Here is a 20,156-nt window from a genome sequence, read left to right on the forward strand (position 1 = left end):
ATTTTTGAACTCTCAAAAAGGGGTTATCTCAAGAAGGGAAGCAACAGTGTCTTTAGTGAGGGAAGTGGAGTCTGCCTCAGCAAAGAGAAGTGGTGGCAGAATTGGCAAAACAGAAGAAGTCATTTAATAGAAGGAAGTGATTGTGGTCTCTAAGAAGGAAGTGGTGGGAAAGTAGTAGGTAGTACAAGGAAAGGATATACACAAGTTGAACAAGAACTACAGTGTATTAATAACAGCTGTTTTTTTTTACACTTTAAAGTAATTACCAGCTGAACAGTAGGCTAATTATTTAAAACAAAATTATTATGAAGGTCATGTAAAGGTGAAAGATCATGCATTAAACTGAATTATCTTTAGAAAATGGTCACTAATTTTGAGGATAAAGATCTCCTTATCTGTTACAAATGTTATGATGTATTTAAATGAACAAAGCGTAAAATGAAGGCATTGCAGGAATCCTTGTATTTGAAATGAACTAATCCAAAGTCACTGACAATTAACCCTTGGGGTTGAGAGGGATCGCAGTCAGTCTGCTCTGTAGATATACTTTTAAATCCTTGCTGTATTTTACACTGTCTACAATGATTTGCAATTTTCATGATTAGTTACAATCATTGTTATAGTGACTAATGTTTTCCTTAACTGATCTTATTTGTTATATTTTTAAAAAATGAAAAGTTCACATATTTTCAATGCAAATGCCTGACAAAATCAAAAATCTGAATGTATTGACCTTCCCAATTAATAACATAAGTCCTGATCTTTAGATAATGGATCAAGCCAAAGTACTAACATCTTTGCACGAAGTGCAAGCCCAATGCGAAATGTTTAATTTGGGTACATCCAGTGCAGTTTGCTGCTGGTCGCACTAAAAAACAAATCTGCAATGGAAAATAAAATGTTGCAGAGTTATCCCTGAGCTGCCTGACATACATTGGGATGGTGAGTTGAGTGCACTCCCTGAGAGTATGCTAACTCCCAAATCTTGTGAAAGTATTATTGGTCCAGTTCCCACTGATAGGTAACTCTAGCATATATTTGCCTAAGTATACACATCAATTTTTTCTACAAAACAAGGTTGTTTTGAATGGATAGCTTGAAGGAATCTAATGATCTTTTCAGTATTACCATGAGACATATTGTGTACCAGTTTGAATACTTCTTTTGTTTTGTGCCATGTTCCTAGATGTTTCTGAGTACAAGATTTTACTGTTACCAAACACACATAAAGAGAAAAGAGTTTTATTTTAAAGTATTAGATTGCTTGGCTGTATTTTGAGCATGGTGGATTTGAGCAAGAAGAGTTCCTCTGAGTACTATTTGGAGTGAAACCATAGGCAAGATTTTTCGTGTGGGCTGTAAACCCTGTCATCAGGTTAAAATTGAGTCAGACATCTGCAGTCACCCACCTGTGATTTTTCCTGGGAAGGCCAATTAATGGTTTGAGTCTTCGACCACAAAAGGAGACATTGTATCTCCAGAATATCTAACTGAGCCCCTCCAAGAGTGATTACTTCAGCCTTAATAGGATTTTGGGTCCTTCAAAAGGCTTCAAAATGATTTTTAGTTGGCACTAAATCTCCTGAAGTATTTCATAGTGTAAAGGATTGAATTTTCACGGTATCACAGGAACTCAACCTGACAAGCATCTTGATGCGGAAGTTGGGGCAGAAGATGGATGGGTATATGAATAGCAAGGATTTAGAGGAATATGGGCCAAGTGCCGGCTAGTGGCACTAGATTAGTTTGAGAGATCTGATCAACATAAACAAGTTGGATTGAAGGGTCTATTTCCGCGCTGTACGTCTCTATGACTCTATTTGCTTATGTTCCCCTCCCCTCACCTTTGCATGAATGTCAAAGACCAGAGTACGTGGGATGAAATTCCAGCATAACTGCATGGATTCCATTCCAACTTCAAGGCTCATTCCTGGCAGAAATCAAGCTCTCAGCTGAGATTTTTGAGGGATAGCATTTAGAGTACACAAATTATGAAAACAAAAACCATGAAACACGAAGCAGTTAGTTTACTACAGTTCCATGACATTATTTGAATTCCTGTATGAAACTATTATGTTAAATCACTTTTTATTATGTTATTTACATTGACTGTTGAGTTAATTACCTTGAGTGTAAAGACTTGAACACTCTGTTCCATGAATATTGCTTGCACAGCAAGATATGTGATTATGAATACACTGCCTTATGGAAATCTTTTTCCTAATTCTTGTCACTCCAAAGCTTACGATTGATTTATTATGATTTATGTATGGTATTTCTGAAGAGCTGTAAATACAAAACATATTGTTAACTGCATCAAACTATCAAATTATTCCATCAGTTTTTACATATGTAAGACTAAAAAAATGGCAAATTGTGGAATTATTTTGTAGCATTTTTTGCCCTGTGAAATTCATCCACCAATGTATTGAACAGCAAGGTTTTTTAAAAACTACTTTTCACCTACCCATTAGCAAAAACATGTCTTTTGAATCATGTTATAAAGTTTGTCTGATTCAAAGGAGAGGTCCAATCAGTCAGGAAGAGTGATAAAGAATGCAGTAGAGATGAGGAACAGATGTTGCTCTGTGCTGCTGGAGTAGGGATTTCTGAAGATTGCCTTGCCTGTATGAGTTCAAAGGATAAGGATATCTCTTCACAGATGTTAAAAATCACACAACACCAGGTTATAGTCCAACAGGTTTAATTGGAAGCACACTAGCTTTCGGAGCAACGCTCCTTCATCAGGTGATCACCTGATGAAGGAGCGTCGCTCCGAAAGCTAGTGTGCTTCCAATTAAACCTGTTGGACTATAACCTGGTGTGTGATTTTTAACTTTGTACACCCCAGTCCAACACTGGCATCTCCGAATCACATCTTCACAGATGAAGAGACATTTATAGTAAAATAGGGAGAATCCAGTTGTTGTGATCCATGTAGGAGCTGACAACTGGTGAACTGAAATGATGTTTTGGGAATTAGGATCTAAATTGAAATGCAGAACTTCAAAAGTGATTACGTTAGATTGTTACTTGAGCCATGTATCAATTGGCATAGAATCAAGTAAACTTAAAAATGAATTGAATGACTCCAGGAATGGTTTGGGAAGATGTGGTTTGAATTAATGGGACACTAGCAGTAGTATTAGAATAGAGGGAGCTATTTTAAGTAGATAGGCTCTACTTAAACCAGACTGGGGCTGCTTCCTGTCAAATCATATAACTCAGGCTGAGAATAGGGTTTTAAACTAAAGGAAGAGGGAGGGAAGATGAAGGTTCAGGTCAAAGAAGAATTTGAAATCTAAAAAGAAGAGTCATTACCATAGTATATCAATTTGGATAAAGACATGCAGAGTGAGAGAGGAAAGAGCGGAGAGTTAACATTACTCGTAAACAAAGACAACATACACACAAAGAGTAGTAGTATAAAAAAAGTTATTTTTTGGAATGCATGAAACATTTATAGCAAGAAAAATGAACTTGTGGCAGTACTAAAAATAAAAGGACTTGATATAATCTCCGATAACAAAGGTTCCAAGGTTACCAAGGTTGGGAAAAAATGTTCCATGTGGGACAACACTTCAAACCGACATAACAGAAAAGGAGGAGACATAATCCTGATAATAAACAATAAGGACAGTAGTAGACAGCACAATTAGATCTTGGTTCAGACAAGGATGAAGACAGCTGGAGATTAGGCTTGTATGCTTTATTAATAGACATATAGGTTACAAAAATGAGGAAGTTATGTTAAACTTGTACAAAACACTGATTTAGCTTCAATTTGGGTTTTGAGTCCAGTTCAGTGCACCACCCTTTAAGTAGGAGGTGAAGGCATTAGTGTTTAAAAGAGGTAAATGAGAATGATTCCAGGGGATTTCCAATTACATATATGGATTAGAGAAGTTAGCACTGCTTTCCTTGGAGAAGAGACTTTTAAGAGAAAATTTAAATATGATATTCAAACCTATGAGATATGTGGAGAGTGAAGATTGAGAAAAAACTGTCTTCATTGAAGTAAGAATTGAGAATGAGGGAACAAATTGAAGATAATTGGAAAACGAAGCAATAGGAGAAATAAGGAGAAATTTGATCTGGAGGGCATTGCCTGAGAATGTGGTTGAGGCAGGTTCAATGACACGTTCAAAAGGGAACTATGTTATTATCTGGAATGGAAGAGTGGGCAGTGCTGCAGGGAGTACAAAGTTAAAAATCACACAACACCAGGTTAAAATCCAACAGGTTTATTTGAAAGTACAAGCTTTCGGAACACTGCTCCTTTGTCAGACACAGAATTTACAGCAAAAAATCATAATGTCATACAACTGATGCAATATACTGAACAAATCCAGATTAAGTCTTTCATCTTTTAGAATGGATTGCAGGTTTCGATTCATTAATATGTAAATCCCAGATCTTCTTCCAAGTCACATTCCTGAATTTGCAGAATTGTATTTGCAGATATATTCTATTTTGTTCAAAAAGCACACAATCTGTAGGCAGTCAATCCATGCAATATTTTATAAATTCCTACTTTGGAAAGAGAACCAGTCTAACTCAAGATTGGGATACAGACAGACTCTAACCTCAGCCCTTTAATGCATTGTCTGAGCTGAGATGTCACCTTTTTTTATAAAACCTTAAGTTATCTCGGGAATGTGACTTGAAAGAAGTTCTGAGATTTACATATTAATGAATGGAAATCTGCAACCCATTCTAAAAGATGAAAAATCTTAACAGCAATCTAGGTTTGTTCATATATCGCATCAGTTAAATGACACTATGATCCTTTGCTATAAATTCTGTGTCCTATGATTCTGCTCCACTAGCTACCTGATGAAGGAGCAGCACTCTGAAAGTTTGTACTTCCAAATAAACCTTTGGACTATAACCTGGTATTGTGTGATTTTTTAACTTTGTCCACCCCAGTCCAGCACCTTTACATCATGACTACAGCAAGTAGGCATGGAAATAGAACCATGTGAATTTATGATTCTGAGAGTGAACATAGACACAATGAGCAAAATTATCTCCTTTCTCTGTAACAATTATTCTATGTATAATCTTCCGAGTAAGTCATGGATAATAGTGATCTTGAGGATTGGGAGAAATCTGTGAAAGAGTCACCAAAATAATGATTGAAAGAGAGATAAATAGAATGAGAGTGAACCAGCCAGGATTATAACAAAACATTTATGAGTTTTTTTAAAAGTATATAAAAAGGAGCAGAAAAGCTGAAGTAAATGCATAGCCACTAAGAATCAGAGACAGGGGAATATCATTGGGAATGAAGAATACAACAACGCTATTTAAGAAAAGAAGGAATGGGAAAAACAAGGAAACGTGCCAATTAGCCTGACATCAGTCATGCCAAACACAAATAGACCATATGGTCCATTGAACCTGCTCTGCTATTCAATAAGATCATGGTTGAGTAAGCTACACAGAGTCGGGAAGGAGAGGTCACATCTGGAGGACACAGCCCGAGTGTATAGGGTTTAGGGATTTTGGACCCAGTGTGGTAGTTTAGTGCAGAAGGAAAGAGGTGGCTATTACTTACTTTTTAGGCTCATAGTTTAGATTTTTAAAAACATTGAAGTCCAAGATACGCATCTTATCACAAGGACAGGCGGATGAGCAGAGAAGGCAAGTTGCCTTGTTAGCAAAAAAATGAAATGAAATTGATAGCAAGAAGCAATATTGGGTCAGAAGGCATAGAATCTGTGTGCGTAGGGTTGAGGAACTGCAAAAGGCAAAAGAAGTCCATAATCGAAGTTACGTATAGACCTTCTAGCAGTAGTCAGGACGTGTGACAGAAAATAAATCAGGAGATGGAAAAGGCATGTAAGAAAGGCGCTATTACAAGAATCATGGGAGCCTTCAACATGTAAGTGGAAGGGCAAAATCAGGTTAGTAGCAGGTTCCAAGAAAGGGAATCTGTGGAATGTCTATGAGATGGATTTTTGGAGTAGCTTGTGGTAGAGCTCACTAGGGAATGGGCAATTTTGGATTTGGTGATGTGCAATAATACAGACTTGATTAGGGAGCTTAAGGCGAAAGAACCCCTAGGAGGCAGAAACCATAATATGATAGAAATCAACTTGAAATTTGACTGAGAGAAGCTGGAATCAGATGGAATGGTACTACAATTGAGTAAAGGTAACTACACAAACATGAGGAAGGAGCTGGCCAGAGTTGATTGGAAGGGGAACCTAGAAGGGAAGACAATGAAGCAGCAATGGCAGGAGGCTCTGGGGTAATTCAGGAGACACAGCAGAAAATCATCCAAAGAAACATACTAAGGGAAGAAGAAACATTATAAGGGGAGGATGAGGCAAACATGGATGACAAGGGAAGTTCAAGACAGGACAGAAGCATAAAAGAAAGCATACAATGTGGTGAAGATTAGTGGGAAGCCAGAGGAGTCGGTTGCCTTTAAATACCAGCAGAGGACATCTAAAAAACTAATGATGGAGGAAAGATGAAATATGAGGGTAGGCTAGCTAGTAATAATAAAGAAGATTACAAGAGTTCTTTTTATAGATATATAAAATTAAGAGAGAGACAAGGATGAGACATTGGACAATTGGAAACTGAGGCTAAAATGTGGTAATGGGGAACAAAAATGGCAAAGGAACTGAAAGGTACTTTGCATCAGTCTTCAAATGGAATACCCAGTAACATACCAGAATGTCAAGAGTCAGGGGGCAAAGTTGAGTTTAGTAGCTACCATGAAGAAGAAGGCGTTGGAGAAGCTGAAAGGTCTAAAGGTGGATAAATCACCTCAACCAGATGGACTACACCCCAGAGTTCTGAAGGAGATAGCTGAGGAGATTGTGGAGGCATATGTGGTGATCTTTCATGAATCACTGGAGTCAGGGATGTCCTAGAGGACAGGGAAATAGCTAATGTAACATGCCTGTTTAAGAAGGGAGAGAGGCAGAAAATAGGATATTATAGATTGGTCAGCCTGACCTCACTCTTTGTCAAGATTTTAGAGTCCATTATTAAGGATGAGATTGTGGAATATTTGGAAATACATGGTTAAATAGGGTGGATCTGGATTAGTGGTGCTGGAAGAGCACAGCAGTTCAGGCAGCATCCAAGGAGCAGCGAAATCGACGTTTCGGGCAAAAGCACATCAAGGTTTCATCAAGGGGAGGGGGGGTGGAATGCTGCCTGACCTGCTGTACTTTTCTAGCACCACTCTAATCTAAACTCGGGTTTCCAGCATCTGCAGTCCTCACTTTTGCCTATTTCATCAAAGGGGAGATCATGTCTGACAAATCTGTTAGAATTCTTTGAGGAGGAAATGAGGAAGGACAGCCAGTGAACGTGACCTATTTGGATTTCCAGAAGGACTCTGACAAGGAGTCACAAAGGAGCCTGCTAAATAATCAGATCCCTTGGTGTTAGAGGCAAGGTACTGGCATTGATAGAGGATTGGCTGACTGGCAGAAGGCAAAGAGTGGGGATAAAGGGATCTTTTTTCAGTATGACAGCAGTAACTAATGGAGTTTCCCAGGAGTCAGTGTTGGAATCACACTATTCAATGCTCTATGTTAACAATGTAGACAAAGGAACTGATGCCCCTGTTGCTAACTTTGCAGATAATACAAATATAGGTGGAGGGAAAATTTGTGTTAAGGAGACAGGGAGGCTGCAGAAGGAAGTGCAGATGGAATACTATGTGGAAAAGTGTGACGTTATGCACTTTGGTCAGAAGACTATTTTCGAAAATAAACTATTTTCTAAATGGCGTGAGCTATTTAGGACTGAGATGAGGAGAAATGTCTTCACCAAGAGAATGGTGAAACTGTGGAATTTTCTGCCACCAAAAATGGTTGAGGCTAGAACTCTGAATTTTTTTTTTAAGGTGGAGTTAGATATAATTCTTAAGTTTAAGGGGATCAACAGGTATAGGGAGAAAATGGGAACAGCATACTGAGTTGGTTGATCAGACATGATCCTGTTGAATGACAGAGCAGGTTCAAATGGCTAAATGGCCTTCTCCTGTTCCTGTTTCCTATATTTTGATTTTTCCATCTACCGGATTCCCTTTATCTCCCCTCCTCATTATATTTTCAAAAAACTCTAATAAATTTGTCAAACATGATATCTCTTTCATCAAATCATGCTGAAAAGAAAATCACTGGGTGCCGATTTCCCATTTACAGCTGAAGTATTTTGTGAGTGAAATTCATGGTGTTCAGTCCGCTTTAACTCAAAGCGACTTTGCTGACACAATCTTCCACACTTCACCAAACCAGTCACATTACAAGGCTATACAGCACCCTCTAGTGGAATAATATGGCAGTAGTGACGGAAGTGCTTGGCTCTGTCAGGACTTTCTGTCATTCACATTAACAGTTCTTTATTTGAAGCCTAGCATCATGCCACTTCAGACGCTGCAAACCAGAAAGTACCCCTCACATTGTGCTGCTGGACCATTATGGTGCAGAAAGAAAAGCTTGCTCCTGCTTTGTGGACAGGGACTTTGAGTTGCTGGTGATCAACGTGGGTGAGTCATCATTTTCCAGTTGACAGCCAAAGGATGCCACAACACCAGACAATGACAGCCCAACCTAGATAACAAACTGAGATAGGGCTGTAGCCTGGGTCAAGTAGGATGCTCAGCAATGCAGGAGGAGTGGTCAGTGATCTATTGTAATCCATAAGGTTAAATGCTGCCAGCTTCTCTCTAATACCTCACAGGGGCAGCTCCCATTTAATCTCTGTGTCTACAAACATTCCACCAAGGATCACAGCCTACAACTCTCATTGTTGCATACATCATGTCCATTCAATGGCTCTCAGCCAACTCTTCCTGCATGTATGCTTGCTATTCACTCACTGGGGACATCATAGAGACCCTACAGTGTAGAAGCAGGCCATTCTGCCAATGAGACCACATTGACTCTCCAAAGAGCATTGCAGCCAGACCCACCACCCTCCAACCCTGTAACTCTGCATTTCCCAAGGGTAAGGCACCTAGCCTGCACACCCCTGGACACTATTGTAGAATCTCCCTATAGAATCAGACTGCAGGGTTACAGACCCTTTGGCCCAAATAGTCCATGCCAACCATAATCTCAAACTAAAGTAGTCTCACCTACTTGCACTTGACTCATATCTCTCCAAACCTTTCTTATTCATGTACTTATCTAAATGTCTTTTCAACTGTGTAACTGTATCCAAATCTACCACTTCCTCTGGAAGTTCATTCCACACACAAACCACTCTCTGTGTAAAAATGTTGCTTGTCACGTCCTTTTTAAATCTTTCACCTCTCATATGCCCCCTAGTCTTGAAATCTTCCACCATATGAAAAAGACACCTGCTAATCACCTTGTCTATAACCTTCTTGGCGTTAAAAATCTCTTTAAGGTCACCCCTGAACCTCCTACGCTCCAGTGATAAAAGTCTCAGCCTATCCAGCCTTTCTCTATTACTCAAATCTTCCATTCCCAGCAACATCTTGATAAATTTTTACTGAACCTTCTGCAGCTTTATAATATCCTTCCTATAATAGAGCAACCAGAATTGGACACAGTATTCCAGAACTTCAGTAAGGCATTCGACAAGGTTCCCCATGGGAGACTGATTAGCAAGGTTAGATCTCATGGAATACAGGGAGAACTAGCCATTTGGATACAGAACTGGCTCAAAGGTAGAAGACAGAGGGTGGAGGTGGAGGGTTGCTTTTCAGACTGGAGGCCTGTGACCAGTGGAGTGCCACAAGGATCGGTGCTGAGTCCTCTACCTTTTGTCATTTATATAAATGATTTGGATGTGAGCATATGAGATACAATTAGTAAGTTTGCGGATGACACCAAAATTGGAGGTGTAGAGGACAGCAAAGAGGGTTACCTCAGGTTACAACAGGATCTGGACCAGATGGGCCAATGGGCTGAGAAGTGTCAGATGGAGTTTAATTCAGATAAATGCGAGGTGCTGCATTTTGGGAAAGCAAATCTTAGCAGGACTTATACACTTAATGGTAAAGTCCTAGGGAAGGTTGCTGAACAAAGAGACCTTGGAGTGCAGGTTCATAGTTCCTTGAAAGTGGAGTCACAGGTAGATAGGATAGTGAAGAAGTCATTTGGTATGCTTTCCTTTATTGGTCAGAGTATTGAGTACAGGAGTTGGAAGGTCATGTTGTGGCTGTACAGGACATTGGTTAGGCCACTGTTGGAATATTGCGTGCAATTCTGGTCCCCTTCCTATCGGAAAGATGTTGTGAAACTTGAAAGGGTTCAGAAAAGATTTACAAGGATGTTGCCAGGGTTGGAGGATCTGAGCTACAGGGAGAGGCTGAACAGACTGGGGATGTTTTCCCTGGAGCATCGGACCCTGAGGGGTGACCTTATAGAGGTTTACAAAATGATGAGGGGCATGGATAGGATAAATAGGCAATGTCTTTTCCCTGGGGTCGGGGATTCCAGAACTAGAGGGCATAAGTTTAGCGTGAGGTGGAAAGATATGAAAGAAACCTAAAGGGCAACGTTTTCACACAGAGGGTGGTAAATGATTGGAATGAGCTGCCAGAGGATGTGGTGGAGGCTGGAACAATTGCAACATTTAAGAGGCATTGGATAGGTATATGAATAGGAAGGGTTTGGAGGGATATGGGCCAGGTGCTGGCAGGTGTGACTAGATTGGGTTGGGATATCTGGTCGGCATGCATGGGTTGGACTCTCTATGATTCTAAGAGGCCTCATCAATGTCCTGTACAACCTCAACATGACTTCCCAACTCCTCTCCTCAAAGGTCTGTGCTAAATACCTTAACCATTCTGTCTACATGTGACACAAACTTCAAAGAATTATGAACCTGGACACCTAGGTCTTTCAGTTCTATAACACAAGATTTTCCCCCTATCCTTCATTTTCTCCTTTAGTGTTGCTGACTCTGTAGTCCTATGACTTTTAGCTTCCCCCCATTTTCATTCAGCCCCTTCATATTACAATTAATATCTTCATTTAACTCTGAGACTCCATGATCTTTGAAATTTGCATGCACCGATGGCCATACACCCTCCCAATATAAAGGCTAAAGTGACTATGATCTGATGGAGCAACTCCTGGATTTCCCAGTCCTGTCCTAATGTCTGAGATCTCTCTCTTCTTTCTAGAATTGTTCCACATTGCTTTCACTATTCTCCCAGCAACCCAGCCTAATGCACCTATTCTCAATTGCCTGCCTTCCTTAGGAATCCACAGACTTCCCCCTGATAAGCTCCCCAGAACTGTGGTCCAGCCCCCAAACTGGCCTGGCAGGACAGTCCACAGCACAGACTTTGTGCGCCAAAAAGAAATGCAAAACACAGAGGCTGATGGCCTGTAGCTGAGCCGAGCACTAAGGACCCTATGAGTTAACAAAACAATGTGAGCAACTGACAACTTGTAAGTCAGTGCTAAGGTCAGTGAGTGTGCACTAAGAAAGTAATGTTGAGTAGTCAGAAGCTGGCCTCCAAGTAATTCCAAAATGATTTGCCGTTAAGAAAGCAACTTAAGAGCCATAACATGCATCATGTGCAGCATCATGTGCAGATCAGAAGTGGTGTGAGAGTTGCTCTGAAAGGAGGCATGGTAATATAGTGACTCTAGTGTCTTACTAATGTCAACTTGCATGGTTGAAGGATTGGGTCCATAGACCACGCAGTACACTGTGCTGAAGACACAGTTAGATGATGATCAGGTCAAGCATTTGATGAGCTGTAGCCACCATTAACTGCTCTGGCTTGTATGTCAGGAATTGGCACCATCTAGTTTCTCAGGGAAGGAGAGTAGAATGAGAAATGGCATATAAATAGTGCACATTGGAGTATTAAAGCTGTGCAAGTATATGGAAATAAGGTATTTGCTGCTCATGCCACTCCTGACACTATGACTTTAATAGTGTGATTCTGAATATGCCATTTAAGGGTTAAGGGGAAAATTGCAAGGTATTTTCTTGATGTAGAGAAGCTGATATTTTTCATTCTCTCCGTTTCCTCAACATTGCTGACGCAACATCAGAAAGGGTAAAATTCCATCCATTGTATGATAATAATGCATTGTTAAGACCTCTTTAATACAATAGATTTCAGTATTTTCCAAGTGACTCATTTCAGGTTGTTGACTTGAAATTCACTATTTTCACTTGCCCCTCCTTTCTCAAGAATCTGTTATATTTTGCCAATTTCCGATTCTGTTTTACTGTTCCAAAATCTGGACAATTTGGAAAGTAAAAGCGAATGCATTACTATTTCTTTTAAAATCTGAGAATGTAAGCCTTCAGGTCCTGACGAATGTTAGATTTTCATCCTATCAATTTCTCAGGAGTTTATCTCAGCTAACGTTAATTACCTTAATTTCTTCATTATTTATTGCCTACCAATTGCCCTCTGCTTTTGGTATGCAATTTGTGTGAGCTACTATAAAGGCAAACACAAAATATTTGTTCCATGTCTTTGCCATTTCCCCAATTCCCATAACCATATCTCCTATATCTGCTACTAAAGGACCAAAGTTAGTTTACTTTAGCTGCTCTCTTCCTATTTGAACATCTTTAAATAATCTGTTTTTTATATTCCTGTTTAGTTTGTTCTGTTCTTTTATCGTTTTATAAAACTTATAGCGGCCCTTTGTTGGTTTCTTAAAAACTCGCAGTCCTTTGACTTGCCACTTTCCTTTGTAACATCCAGAAACGATCTTGAAATAATTATTCAGAATAGAAATAATAGTTACGTGGAAAAATGTGAATTGATTTAGATGAGTGAGCATAGATTTGTTAAGGGGAAATCACATCTGGAGTTTTTTGAAGAGGTAACAGAGAGTTGTTGAGGAGAAGGCCTTTGGTGTGGTATACATGGACTTCCAAAAGACATTTGAAATGATGTTATGCAATAGATTTATGCGCTAAGTTATATGTCATTTAATAAAAAGGGACCGTATGAACTGAATTAAAAATTGGCTGTTGGATAGTACAATAAAGAATGGTTATTTTTCAGCCTGGAAGAAGGTCTTGTAGTAAAGTTCCTCAGAAGTCAGTATTGGGACCTGGAATTTTCTTGATATATAAATATATAAATGATCTAATCTGTGCAGAAACAATGATCTAATCTGTGCAGGGACAATGATCTAAATTGTACAGGGACAATTTGCAGTGTTCTAGCAAACACAAAACATGGGAGAATTGTGAACTGTGAAGAACTTCAGAAATATGTCGGCATGTTGGTGGAGTGGCAGGATCGGTGTGAGATGAAGACCAATGCAGAGAAATTTGAGTTGATGCACTTTGGTACTGAGAACACAGAGAGACACTGTTTTTAAAAAAGGTTACTATTCTAAAGTGCATACAGGAGCAGAGCAACCCGAGTATATATGTACATAAGTAATAAATGGTGGTTGGACAGATAGAGTGAGATGATAATAAGCATACATGATTCTAGGCTTCATAAATGGGCACACAGAGTTCAAAAACAGGGAGGTTATGATGAATTTACAGAGGACACTGCTTAGACTTCATCTGAGTAGACTCACTGGGCATCACACTATAGGAAGGATGGAAATGCATTGGAAACAGTACTGAAGTGATTTAGGTGAATGATTGCAGAGATGAGACATTTTAATTTGAAAAAGACTTGGAAAAATTGGGACTGTTTTCCATGGATAAAAGAGAAGGTTCGATACAAATTTTCAAAAATCATGAGCTGTCTGGACAGAGTGGAAAGGGAGAAATTGTTCCCACTCATAAATGGAGCAAGAACAAGAGGGCACAGTTTTAAAGTGTTTTGCAAAAGAAACAAATATGAGATGAGAAAAAACATTTTCACAAAGCAAGTAGTTAGGGCCTGGAATGTACTCTCTGACAGTGTGATAGAGAAGGGTGCAGTAGAGGTATTGGATAATTATTTTTGAAGAGGTTTATAATGAATCACACAATCACAGAATTATGAAAGCATAGAAGAAAGCCATTCAGTCCATATTGTCTGTACTGGCTTACTGAGCATTTTAAATTAATGTCACTTTTCCGCCTTTTCCCAGTAATTCTACACATAACACTAGATTATTTAAGTAGAACAATCATAAACATCCTGAGTAAGCCATGAGTAGATCTTTCTTTCTGGATTTTGACTTTTCAATGAAACATCTTTTTGTTCAACATTTTGAATTGCTTATTTAAATGTGCCCAAATTATTTATTTACCTAATTTCAATACCTTTTAATCTGTTTAACCAACCAACCTTAGGCAGTTCTCCTCTCATACCTATGTCATTGGTTTATTTTACATTTGACATTGTTGTTTGCGATTAGAATATGTAATTTTCAAACTAAACATGGAATTCAATTGTATCATGATCATTTCCTGCTGAATCTTTTACAATGAGATTTCTGAGGATCTAATTAGACAAAGAGGAACTAGTTTAATGTAGTTTGATTTCCAAAAGACTCCATACAAATGCCAATCTGCCAAAAAAAAGGGCTCAAGGAGTTGGTATAACGTATTAGCAAGTTTAGAGAATTGGTTAATGGACAGGAATGTAGGCATCAACGAGTCATAGAGTCATATTGCACAGAAAGAGACCCTTCGTTCCAACTAGTCTATGCTGACCAAGTTTCCCAAACTAAACTAGTCCCACTTGCCCGTATCACTTTCAAGTTGGCAGTGTGTGACTACTGGAATACCAAAGAATCACTGCTGTGGTCTCAGTTATTTATAATCTAGATTAATAACTGTATGAAGAGACCAAGGATAACTTATCCAAGCTTGCAAACACTATAAAGCTAGTTGAAAATGTAAGTTATGAGGAGCACACAGCAAGATTGTTAAAAGATATGGATAGGTTAAATGAGTCCGCAATAAAAATAGAGAAACAATTATCCTTTAAACTTCCAAGCTTTACTGTTCAGAAACACTTGGGCTTCTTGCACAAGGAGCATTAAAACGTTAGTATGTAAGTACAGCAAGTGATAAGGAAGGCAAAATGGACTGGGAGAACCAGAATAAGGAAGTCTCGTTACAACTGCATGGGGCTTTGGTGAGAGCACACCTGAAATACTGTGTGCAGTTTTGGTCTTCATACATAAGGGAGGATGTAATTGTATTAGATCTGCATTCAGTGAGGTGCAGTCAAAGTTGACCCAGTTATTTCCTGGGATGAGAGACTTGTCCTTTGATGACAGGCAATGTAAATTTGGTGTGTAATTTTGGGGGCATACTGCAATAACAGATGATCAAACATACATGATTCTAAGAGATTTTAATGGTGTAGTTACAGATTGTATTGCCTGGCTGTGGAACCTAGAACATGGGATGCAGCTTTAAGGATTGGGATCAATTTGAGGCTTAGGATGAGGATAAATTTCTTAATTAGATGGCTGAGAATTATTAGTATTCTCTGCTCCACTGTTGTGTATCCAATGCTTGTACAAATACATTTTAGATCTTGCAGGAAATCATGGCATGTGGAAAGTGAGCAAAAAAGTGGAATTAAGGCAGAATATCAATGATGATGTAACTGAGTGGCAGAGCAGGCTCAAGGTGTCACATGGTTTACTTCTGCTCCTATTTCTTGTGTTCTTATGTTCACCCACCAAAGCCCCATGCAGTTATAACAAGACTTCCTTATTCTGGTTCTCCCAGTCCATTTTGCCTTCCTTATCACTTGCTGTACTTACATACTAACTTTTTAACTAACTCTGTGGAAAAACCACAGAAACCCAGAAACATGACTGAGATAACTAGTGAGGGAGTTCTCCTCATTGTTAGTTATAAATTAAGCAGGTAATCCTTGGGGGAAAGAAGAGCACAACAGCACTTTCCATTGTTTCTGCAGTTCTTATGGGTTTACGTTGATGGGGGGCTGGATCTGGGCGGACTGCTCTTCAGAGGGTTGGTGCAGATTTGATGGACCAAATGGCCTCTATCTCCACTGTAGGGATTCTACCTTTCTATGATTCTAAGGCAAGTGAGTAAATCTAGTGGAAATAAATTTCATGATATCTCACTGAAACAAATGATTAAATTATGCAAATAAATTCAGTGCATCAGCTATGTGATTGATAAATTATTCCTTTTTGCAGTTGTAACTTCTTGGATCACATGATTCTGAGAGTTTTTGACACTGACTCTGTATCCCCTGGCTGTGGAATCTAGAATATGGGTTCTGTATACTGAGAATGAGATCAATAATTTCAAAATAAGATGAGGATAAATTTCTTCATCAGAGGGTTCAGAATCTTTGAAATTCTCTACTCCAATGTCTTCTGCTTCACTGTTGTGCATCCATGTGCATGGATGTATTTTAGATTTCTCAGGAAATCAAAGCATGTGGAAAGTGGAGTTACTGCAGAAGATCAACTATGATGATATTAAATGGCAGTGCACATTTGAACTATAACTAATATAATTCCAATAAAACGATGAGCTAAGTAGTTCAGAAGCAAAGAGCATCAGTTGAGTTAGTATGCCCTGTTTTATTTCTGTTCAAGTAAATGGATTGCAAATGGGCCAACATCTCATCCAATATATCCGTGAGCTGTATTACAGATTGGTAGATATGTCTGCACATGTTTTTGTCATATAGTGACTTTGCGATCCTGATTTAGTTTTGAGGAATTATTCCGTGTAAAAGCCAAGTACTTCCCTATTGGAGGGAGGAAACACAGGATTTAATTTTCCCAGCCTCAGAGTGATATGGGCAAAGGTGAGTTAATTGGGAAAATACAGCAACAATGGAAAAATGAGACCATCGATTATGAGGAAAAAAATGTCTAATTGTTCACTTATGGTTTCAATACTGAGTGGTAAAGGTCCTAGTTGCACACATTAAAGTCTCATTGTTACCTAATCTTGCCTCATTTATATGCAGATTGCTATTTCACCACACAGTGAAGAGAAACAAAATGGCACCAATTCCCAACAGGAAAGTCAGAGCAGTTTTTCACACAGAGGGTGGTACGTGTATGGAATGAGCTGTCAGAGGAAGTGGTGGAGGCTGGTACAATTGCAACATTTAAGAGACATTTGGATGGGTATATGAATAGGAAGGGTTTGGAGGGATATCGGCTGGGTACTGGCAGGTGAGACTAGATTGGGTTGGGATATCTGGTCAGCATGGATGAGTTGGACCGAAGGGTCTGTTTCCATGCTGTACATCTCTCTGACTATGACTCTATTATCTGGTGATTCCAGCTCACTGGCATTTTCTCTGGGCCTCCATCTTGGTCAACATTCCTCAAAACCTCAGGGCACACGTCACGGGCAGTGACCGCCCGCACCCTCCTTCCATAGAGTTGGCATCAGCCAAGCAATAGACTCACCACATCATGTTTGGCACATCTTGGACTCACTCAGAATACAACTCACCATTTCAATGCTCTAGTTTGGAGTGCACTGACACTTCATATTATTCTGCTGGTGCCTGGATATTTTGCGCACAGGAACAGACATATGTTTCGTATGTCAGAACAGGATGCATCTTTGGCATCTTATCTTGCTTTCTTTGTGCTCACTTATTTTGCACCTATTTGGATGCTCACAGCATCTTGGTCTTGTCTTGTCAAGCCTTTTGTGCATTGCTGCTTCATTCAGGACTTACAGCCTCACAGTAGTTCTGTCTTACCTTGCGTTTTAGTGTAGATCAAAAGCCAAATATTTTGATTGCTTGCAATGAAGGTGGAAGACATGTTGCTGTATGGCGCTGTACTATATCAATAGTATTCTGAGACCATGTACCAGCAGCATATGTACCAAATACACTAAACATCCTTCTCCCAAATGAACATATCTCAAAATATAAGGAGATCAATTCTTATTCAAGTCAAACGGGACTGTTGTCAGGATGTGGAGAAAGTGCAGGAGGCCCATAATTTTTTGTCCTCGATTGAATATCCTCCAGATGAGTGAGGCACAGTGCTGCTAGTAAATGAGGATGTCGCAGTGTAACAGAACTGTCATCTGCTGGAACAGTCCAGGTGGAAGGTGCTATAGACTATACACTATACACAGGTATATGTGACACTGGCGTAGCATTATGTGTCTGACCTTATTAATAGAAAAGGATTACATCTGATCAATGTCCAACTTATCTGTGATTATTGCAACACATCTTAAAAACTGACATTAAGTACCCTGGAAGCTTCCATGATTCCTAGGACCTTCATAACTCACAGGTCCCTACTTCACTACCAGGGCCGGATGTCTTACAAGGATGACTGCTGCAAGACAAAGTCTACCCTCCACAGCCATAGCTGACAACTGCATTACACCACTCTTGACTGAGGACAAGCTTGCATTCAATGCAATATTAGCTTCCATTTTGATCATTGATGGTCATGTGATAGATTTGTTCAAGAAGCAACTCCAATGTTTGTGCAGTCTGGGATTCCTTGCAGTATGCTAAAAAATAAAAATCTGTGCTGTATAATCCTTGCATGCTGCTGGCAGGCAAAAAAGGGATTTGACAGAAACTGTGAAAGTAATAGCATTCTTCCGAGGAAGTAGTTGAGGACAATGACCAGGATAACCATCACCGTCAGCATGATAGAGTGCTGAAGTATCAGCTGTAACAAGCCAAACAGGATATCTGTTTCCAAGGGAATGGAATTGGGTGAAGTAATTACAATGAAAACAAATTTCTGAAGAAACTCTACAGGTCTGCCAGCATCTGCGGAGAGAATACAGTCAAGTGTCCAGTGACCTTCCTTTGTTCTGAAATGAATAGCAATTCCTGGTTTGCAACATTTGAACTAATGCATGGCTAAGTTTTAAATATGGTGCTGGGGACCCCAGAAGGTACTGGCAGTAGTGAGCAAGTCTGCTCCTGATGAGTATAAGATAGTGTGACGGCAGCATCGTGGAGATGCAGTGCATAATTAACAGGGTGAGCACTATAAAATTGTGCAAGAAATCTTACTACAGCTCAAAGATGGAAACAGTCCATGAAACTCCCCAATATGAGACAGCCAAATTTTAGGAAAATTCAGTCCACAGTTTTCAACTTGTCCTGGTTCAGCCTCATAGTCATGTCCCTAGAAGTCTCTTAAAAAGTGGACAGAGGCAAATCATGTACATTGTCTAATTTTTAAGCTGCTAAAGAAAACATGTCACAAGAGATCAAATGGTGATGCTAATAATTAAAATGCTGTATGTAGAAAGCATACCTTGTAGAACTGGAACTCCAAATAAGTGAAGAAGATGGGTAACTTTCTGCTGTGCATTCCAATATTTTTCCCTCTTTTTCCATTATAATTTTTGGTTTCCTGGGTTTTGCTATCAAAAGGAATTACAAAATATTATTGGAAAAAAATAATTGTGTTAAACATGTGACACTTAACGGCTCACATTAATTAAGATGTTCGTAGTTAACTCTACCAATTGTTTTTAAGAGTGTCTAGTTCATGCAAATTCAAAATCACTTTGATCTGACCAATTTAAAGGGTTTTTCATTTTTTCCCACATTAATAGTACTTAATCTAGGATATTTTCCAGTTTTATGGAATCTAATTACGTTTTAAAGCCGATGTCACGCACGTTTGTTCTCTTTGATGTTGATAGAACCATACATGTCCTCAGGATATATTAAAGTTCATGACATCAGGTGGACAAATCTCACAGTAAAGTGCTGCAAACAGAAAACTATATAAATTGCTTGTGGATTGTGTAGTGCAGTGGTAGTATCCCTGCCTCTGAGGCAGGAACTCTGGGTTCAAAATCAATCTGCTCCAGAAGTGCGTCATAGCATATCTGAACGGGTTGATTATAAGTATAACTAAATGATGTGTGAATCTGTTTTTGGTGATGTTTATTGAGGAATTGATTTTGACAAAGAAACCAAGAGAAAGCAGTGCTCTTGTTTCGGTACCTTTTACCTGAGCAACCAGATTAAATTTTGACTTAAAATCTCATCCAGAGACAACACTTCTGAGAATGCAGCATTCACTCAGTACTACACTGAAGCATCAGCTTAATTTATATAGTTAAGCTCTGAAATGGGATTCCAACTCACAATCTCGTTTTATGAATACATTAAAAAAATTTATATTTAAAAAATTTGATAACATATTTCCTTCACAAATATACCCCCAAATCAATAAACAGTCTGAGGAGTGGAACACCATGGATATGGCTATGTGAATGAATAGACACCAGTAATTTCTCATGTGTAG

At 39.1% G+C, this 20,156-nt stretch overlaps 1 protein-coding gene across 2 annotated transcripts in view; it reads right to left on the reverse strand.

Annotated features, from left to right (window-relative positions):
• flt3 (fms related receptor tyrosine kinase 3) overlaps window positions 1-20,156 on the reverse strand; it is a 106,925-nt gene that overhangs the window by 49,536 nt on the left and 37,233 nt on the right. For both annotated transcript variants that reach the window (XM_043692009.1, XM_043692010.1), the window contains 2 exons: window positions 19,152-19,260; window positions 2,126-2,286 (listed from right to left, as the gene is read on the reverse strand). In XM_043692009.1, coding sequence (XP_043547944.1) covers window positions 2,126-2,286; window positions 19,152-19,260 — 270 coding nt within the window. The remainder of the gene's footprint in view (window positions 1-2,125; window positions 2,287-19,151; window positions 19,261-20,156) is intronic.

Source organism: Chiloscyllium plagiosum, chromosome 6 (genome assembly GCF_004010195.1).
Source record: "Chiloscyllium plagiosum isolate BGI_BamShark_2017 chromosome 6, ASM401019v2, whole genome shotgun sequence".
In the NCBI taxonomy this organism is placed as follows: domain Eukaryota; kingdom Metazoa; phylum Chordata; class Chondrichthyes; order Orectolobiformes; family Hemiscylliidae; genus Chiloscyllium; species Chiloscyllium plagiosum.